The sequence below is a fragment of the Aplidium turbinatum genome, chromosome 7, assembly GCF_918807975.1.
Source record: "Aplidium turbinatum chromosome 7, kaAplTurb1.1, whole genome shotgun sequence".
NCBI lineage: Eukaryota > Metazoa > Chordata > Ascidiacea > Aplousobranchia > Polyclinidae > Aplidium > Aplidium turbinatum.
The window spans coordinates 1,417,326-1,425,284 of NC_137478.1; the positions used below are offsets into that span (position 1 = coordinate 1,417,326).

The 7,959-nt window shown below is 37.3% G+C and overlaps 1 protein-coding gene across 1 annotated transcript; it reads right to left on the reverse strand.

Annotated features, from left to right (window-relative positions):
• Positions 1-975: 975 nt before the first annotated feature.
• LOC145774731 (transcription regulator protein BACH1-like) lies at positions 976-6,543 on the reverse strand. Its single transcript, XM_082586029.1, has one exon. It carries the CDS (start codon positions 5,139-5,141, stop codon positions 3,216-3,218), a length of 1,926 nt encoding a protein of 641 aa, XP_082442155.1. The 5' UTR covers positions 5,142-6,543; the 3' UTR covers positions 976-3,215.
• Positions 6,544-7,959: the final 1,416 nt, after the last annotated feature.

Here is a 7,959-nt window from a genome sequence, read left to right on the forward strand (position 1 = left end):
TCATTTAGTCTGTCGCTGCAGAATGCCTTGATAGCAGCAATTCACACGCGATGACAAGTTGAATCATGACTTCCGTGATGCTACTAACGAGGAAAGGTAGACCAGTATGACCTTGCTGTGTGAGCAACTATTCAACGCCCTGGGCAAAAATAGACGCAGCAGTGACGCCGCGTAAGTGTTGTTCAAATACACAGATGGTTCAATATCACGGAGAACTGTGGTTAGTGTCAGTAAAACGTCAAGTCAGCATCACGCACTGTTGTGTTGACTTGAAGTAAATAGAAATGTTCTATTGATAATAATCATCTAGCCAGGTGATCACAACTAGTAGGTACAGGCACGTAGCCACGGGGGGCAATCGACCTCCCAATAAACGTTATCTAATACAATCACAACGTTTTATAGTAATTCATGTTCAATGACGTTTGACCCCCCTCCACAACAGTTGCCCCTCTAAAATTTTCTTTCTAGCTACGTCACGGGCTCATGAAGAAACTCTGATCATACTTTAACGACGTTAGAGCCGACCAACAACTCCCTCACCAAATTGAGGAAAACGTCGCTTGTAACAACTACAATGTGAGCTCCTGCACCTACCAAGCAAGAACATAGAAATGAAATTACATAAAAAAGATATTTTTAACAAAATGTACATTATGCTAACACAGGGTGAGTATGCAAATATGAGACATTCTTTCTCAATTTTACTAATAAGCTCTGCTGTTGTTTCAATTATAATTCGCCCTTGCTATCAAACTTTTCCGAAACAGTATCCACGCTGACATGAAAAACGTTTCAACTTTTCTTTGTTTCTTTCCGTTACTGAAAAGTTTCTGGGCTTCAAAAATGATCCTTGGTCCAAAAGTAGCCCCCTGTCAGCGTTATTGCGGTGGAATCACGTCACAATAGAGTAGACCGAAACAATGACAAACCAATGCAGCCAATCTTGTTTGCAAACTCTATATTTCATTCGTTCATTGCCACAGACATCGCAACCACTGTGGCACACTCGACACAAACATGGCAGGAAGTGAACTTCACAATAAGAGACAATCGGTTCAGGTGAAATACATTTACCGCATGGACGCAGTCGCTACAAACCAATGCAATCAATCAGCAAATCGTTTATGAACAAACCATTGGATGAATAAAAAAATAAAAACAAATTTATGACATTTTAAATCAAATTTCAAAGAGACAATATAATCGATAGCTTACTTGGCCAAAGTAAATTTCTACTTTTGTACTAAATGAAGACAAAAATGTTTTTTTTATTGAGTTAGAAGCAAAATTGAACATTTCGCAACGTGATTTTTCAAGCAATGTCTCACACTAGCGTTTTTTTAACATGTGAAGTAGATTAGTTCGACTACGAGCAGTTCATCTGTGCTTTGTCACACCTATCTTCAATAAACAAACACAACAAAACATTGTGACGGAAAGTAAACACGACACAACTCAGGTGAGACAACGCATTACAAAGAGAACAGATGCAAGCCATGAAGTTATTGCACCTTCAGCTCTACAGCTGTACCATAGATCCATCCATGAGGACGGGGAGATAGGTGACCATTGGGCGTTCACTTTTCCACCAGGCCTTAAACACACACTAGGTTTGCAGTTTGCTCAAGGGCTGTTCAGATCATATCAAAATAAAGTGATCATGTAATATGATACAAAGAACCACTGTGTAAATCAAGCATGCGATTGAAACTTAAAAAAAAACGTTAATGTAACATGTACCATGTTTTTAACTAACAAATTTAAATTATGAGATCATCTGGCCGAAACCTTTGAGAATTGCAATTTGCAAACGCACTTCAATGTAGGCAATCATACCCCTAGACACTAGACAGGAACCCTAAATTATCCTTTTGTAGGTAGACACTCAGAGTTTCTCAATAAGCAAAAGACAGCTCAAATATCAAAAAGCCTAGATACACATCCAAAAAATGATCACCGTACGCCACAGGAGACCTCCAGCACGAGAATGATACACAACGATAAGTGCTCTTGCCTGGAATGGCTGGCAAGGTGGACAACATCTCAAACCGAGCAAAAATATATAAAGAACATGTTTTCATAGAACGTCAATTCAATAACCTTGATCATTTTGACAAAGATGCAGAGTTTGTGGTCTAAAACCCACATCGTGAACATTTGGTCCTGCAACAAACAGAAAGAAAATGCGCATGGCTTGTATCCAACAGTCATTGAAGCCAAGGTTTATCAAAAATCGAAAAGTACAAGCAAATCGTATTCTGAGAACGTATTTCATGACAAGGCTTCACTACACATCTGTTTACATAATTTTGATGTAAAAAATTAACGTTAAGGAAAAGGCACAAGCTGCTATGGAGTTTACCTTCTCCAAAAAATAGTTCAAACGAAATGCGGACAACTCTTCTCTGTGTGAGCTTAATCCACTTTACAATATTCAGTTAAAATATTTTGACAAACTCCATTTCTTTAAACACAGTATTATAAAAAATAAAAACCAAGTAAAACTACTCGCTATACACAGTACGTGAAAATACAGTTTACATTTCAAGCGTACAACTGTACAAACATTTCAAATTCCAAACAGTAGATATGGAAAATAAAAAACAGAGAATAGAAAGCCTTCAGCTAGCTGTAGTTAGCTGATAATTGAATGCGATAAAATTGGTTTTATAAGAACCGAAACGGCATTTACTACTTTTAAAGTTCTTTTCTGGATTAGGGTGCTAGCCTTTGATATTGATAGCCATAAAAGATGGATTAGGAAAAAATTGATGAACAATGCAGAAACGCAAAGGAATCTATGGTCAAGAAAATCTATTTAACAATGGTGCTCTGGGCTACGCCAATTGCCAATGCAACCTACGTCAAAAAAGGACACCATAGTGCTCTTAAATTGACTCTTATATATATCTTAAATTGGCTGCCCTATCCAGGATTACGACTGGTATATATACAAAGAGTAGAAGGTAAGGATCGTGTCCGCCTTCTATGTAGCTTCTCGACATGGTCCGAGGACACATTGTCAACATGGAGTTGTAAGATATTCGGCCACAGAGGTTCAAATGTCGACACAGTTTATCTACATGCATTCTGTTAAGCGTGTCGGCAAAATACCATCATTAGCCAAGTGCTCATGGTGGGCGTGGCAGTGACATTGTCAAATATCAATCAAATAATCTTAGCACTGGGGCATTAACTAAGTGACCATGGCATTAAGTAATATTTGCGGATGAACTCGTAAAATCGTGGTTGGGCTTTTCCTCAATATTGACATCAGGAATAGACACAGTCACAGTATTGTCACTCATAGTTCTTGGACAGTTCGAGCTTGTGATAGAATTATCCTCTTCACACGTTGAATGACGTTGAACTAGAAAGGAAGTGGCATCTTGGCTTGCAGAACATTCAGCATTGAATCCTTCAGTAATGTCGGACGAAAATGAGGCTGTTGAGCACATACTTGGACTGCAAGGTTTATAACAACGCTCTTCCTCATCACAAACTATGACTACCTCTTGATTCATCATTGGACAAGCCCAGTTTAAAGGTGGTAGATCGTTACATGGCAATTTTTGAAGACGATCAACCATTTCCTTGGCCTGATGTGATTCTTTTTGAAAATATTTTGCCATTGTAACAACAGCATTCTCAGTCCTTTTTGACTCAGACCCACTGTTATCTCTTAAGGCTTTCTCACAAGGCGTTAAGATGTCACTGAATACTTGTGCATAACGCTTCTGAAATAATTCACACATTTTTCCGGCATTTTCACAAACTGATCGTCGTTCGTTCATCAGTTCATTGTGCTCTTGATGCAAGGTTTCTAGTTCATTCTGCAAACCCCGTATGCAGTCCATTTTTCTCTTGCGGCAACGCTGTGCAGCTATTCTATTTTTTCCTCTTCGCCGAATCTCATGCAAGGCACTGATTTGTTGTACACTGAGGTTTGGATGCTTGTTCAGCAGTTCCTGTAATTCAGTGCGAGGTAACTTTGTAATTTCCTCAACAGATAAAGGCAGCTCAATGTCAGAATGCTTTCTACCTTTGCACACACTGTCAGCAAGAGACAATAAACATTTGTAGTTTCGTTCAATATCATCATCAGTTGAAAGCGCTTCATCAGTATCAGAATTCATAGATGGAGAGAATGCATACTTGCTTTTGCTTGATGTGTCAGAAGCAGGTCTAGAGAATGCAGATTGAACAATTGAGCAAGAAATTGCAGCTGTCGGTTTATTTTCTGATGAACAAATATTCATCATATTGATATCAGGGACAGATCCTGGGTCATTGTTAACCTGTACTTGAGGCAAAACCTTTGCAACAGAAGCTTTTCGTTCTGCTTTTTCTAATGAGCAAAGGTTTTTTAATGCTTTCAGGGCACTTTGACCACTGTTTTCTGAAATGGGTTGCAGTTTGTCACCACTAGAATTAGGAACACATTGTAATGGGACCTGTGGTTTGGGCTCCAAGCTAAGTTGAGACATAAGAGGACAATTGTTTCTCGCTATCGATTGTTGGTTTTGTAAAGAATTTTCAAATAATGCAGTTGTTGGTTGCATCCCGACAGACGACTGTTCAGGTGCAATAGAAGAGGATTCAAGATGGGAAGGGACAAGTCTACGAGATATTGTGCTGTTTCGACAAACTTTTTTACTATCAAAGCAAGTGGTTGCAGAACTTGACCCAATTGTGTCTAAAAGCAGTTTTTGCTTCAGTAAATTTAAACAAGAATATTCAAGAGTTTTAACTTCAAGCAAACGAGCAGCACAAAGAACGTGATCAATGTTGTCTTTGGACACTGTCAATTTTGAAGTATAAGCAAACTCCAACAAATTTTCCATTCCGACTTTAGTCACACTGCTTAATTCCAGTACAATATTGTGACTTACATTTGCAGGGTCCATAATAATTCCATTGAAATATGAACTGCATGCGGCCAGCACTGCTTTGTGTGCCAACAATTGCACCCCTTCCACAATAACAGTCATGTCACATAATAAACCAAACCTGCGTTGTTCATTGAGGGTGTTCAGCAAGTTTTGAGGATAGATCGTCGATTCATAAACATATTGTGGCTGAACATCACAGTCTTTCAACAACAAAGAGGTGTCACACTTCTGCATTGTATTCTTCATTCACAAGCACAATATATTTCAAACTAACCAATGCATCATAAATACATTAAATTTATTTTTTCTATGGAATATAATACAATAACAGAAGGTATAACTAAAAACATAATAAGGATTGTGTAAAATAATTCATAATGCAAAGTTTATATGTACAAATAATAAACATGAACAATTGAACATGTTTTAGCCAATTTTGTTAACACTGTATATCACTAGCCTACATACCATGATAGACTTCTTTAAACAGGGTAGGCAAGTTACAGTTTGTTCTAACTATTATACCTAATAAGTTAAAATCAAATTTAGACGAGGGTTATCAACTTTTTTTCTAACTCATACCGCTTGGATATTCAATCATGTTATAACACACCAAAAGAACGGAGAGTTTGGTTAATTCCCAATTCTGTGTATAGAGATAGGAAGTGGCTATTTTTACACAATGAGGTTTTGCCAGAGTTAGGATTAAAGTTAGGAAGGGTTAAGGTAAGGGCTAGAGTTAGGAATAAGTTTACGGTTTTGATCTTTGCCCAAGACTAAAAAATTTTCCAAATACAAGTTTTTGTTTTCAACAGCTTTAAACTTTGCTCAAATTAGGGCAGATTTCCTTATCTGGCAACACTATTCAGGCTATTCTTACACTATATAGTGTAAATATAGCCACAGCCATAGAGATATGCACCTAGTCTATAGCTGACTTTGATATGATCTTGAGCCGGGCGCGTAACCACTGAGCTAACAGGGCAGATTAATACAAATCGATAATCCTAAACTATCAAAGCAATCACTCCAAGTCCAAACGCTCCTTTGCCATGCAGTTGCTGTGACATAACAATCTTGAGTTACTAAAAATTTGATAAAATATTTTCTTTCCTGTTGAAATTTTTAATGAAAAGTGTTTGATTTTAGACTTCCTGTATTCCTCTTTACAGTAATAATATATGAGATGTTGTAAGCAGAGTGCTTATTCATCTTTCAATCACGTACACCGTACAGTAAACAACTAATAAAGATAATAACAATATTAAGATTAACAGAGGTATCAACAGTGATACAAAAGTAAACAGCTATGTAATATCAATGTGACTAAGTAAAAAGACACACAAAAACAATACCAAAATTTTTGTTATTGTACTAAAGCAATATTGGTATGCATCAATTAAGCAGTGACTACTGGAATGCTAACAGTGTAATTGAACACTAGCGTTGGTACAGTAATAACAGTAAGCTACACAATCACAACAATAAATAGTACACTACAGTATTAAATAATGGCAACAACAGTTGAATAGAAAGTAACATTAAAAATTTTGGAAACAAAACTTACTGTGGTAAGCTTCACACAAAACACAACATAAAAATTAAAAATATTTTCATCATCTTTGGTGCATCTATATTTTCTTCCTCCTTTTTTTCCTGCATCTCTATAACTTCCTCCTTTTCGTCGCTTCCCCTAAAAACTGGAAATTTTTCACAACCACAAATTGGATTCTGGAATTTATGCAGGAACCAGGAACCACAGCACAGGGGGACAAAAAAAATCAGAGTTGCCAGAAGAAAAAAAAATGAGATTTTATTTTTTGTCTATTTTGGCTGCGTGAGCACAGTCTCTGTATTACAATATAGAGACTGTGGTGTGAGTCTAATCACTGCAAACGCTAGTTCTGAAACGAATGGCATCAACTCCAAAACTAGCCCAAAAATAATAACAAACAAGAACAAATAAAACGGCAAGAATCAGATTTTCCGTAAGCTCAACATGAGGTGTGCGTGTAAGATACAAGCACGTGAACCAAATGATTCGAAAACGTGCAAAAAAGTGAGGCACAGTCAACAATTGCCGAATTAAAGATGGATTATTGCGTTTATACTCATGGCATCCATAATTTTTTGTATGATATTCAATCGAGAGTGCATTATTCTGATTTTGTTAGCCGGAAAACTGAGGTAGGCTACCTGTGGGTAGCCTAATCGTAACGTTCTGAAAAATAAATTGCCAGGCAAAGTTATTCCACTTTTTAGTTTGGTTCCGGTTATAAATTTACTTCAAAATGTGTTTTTGAAAAAACACTGTACAGCAGTGGTTCTTAAGCTTTTTGAGACATGCCTCCCTTTTACAATTTAAAAAAAATTTGCGCCCCACCTTGTTTCAAAATCAAAAAACATTAAGCAGAACAGCAATTCATTTCCAAGTAAGTTGCATTAATGCGAAGGATGTAACTTTTTGTGGATACCAAATGTTTAATTTGGGGATTTGTAGCAGATAATGCATATCTCAGATCAGCTTCACACACAAGTTTGTTTCTAGAATTTGTCTTCATGTTCACGAGAGTAGAAAAACCATTTTCGCACCAGTAAGTGGATGAAAGTGGAAGAAGTGTAGGCTACGTATAGCCACAGCACCCACACTCTTGTAAATGTAGGCTACACATATTTCTCCCAGAAATTTGTTAGTGGCATTGCTTCAAGATTGTCCCTTGCAGTAGAATTTCGTTTTAGATTCAAGAATTCCTCTTGAAAATTGTCGGAAAGAATTTTCTCATTTAGACGAAAGGGATTTCTTGTCATCTGCCATTCTGGAAGTTCGGTGCCACCCAAGTCTGGAAAATAACGTTCAAATTCTTGTTTCCTAAGTTGAAGGTGGCACTCCACTTCGAACTTAAGCTCGCCCTTCAGTTCAATTTGGTCTTTCTCAAGGACAGTATCAAGGTTGGAAAATGAAGCTGCTTTTCGTTTTTGAACTTGACGATGCCACAGCCCCAGTTTTGCTATGAAAGCATGGATGGCATCATAGTCTTTGATGCGATTAGTAGGCCTATTCTTG

Bases quoted from the DNA above. Each gene is read 5' to 3' on its own strand.
- LOC145774731 (XM_082586029.1), bottom strand. From the start codon at position 5,141: ATGAAGAATACAATGCAGAAGTGTGACACCTCTTTGTTGTTGAAAGAC.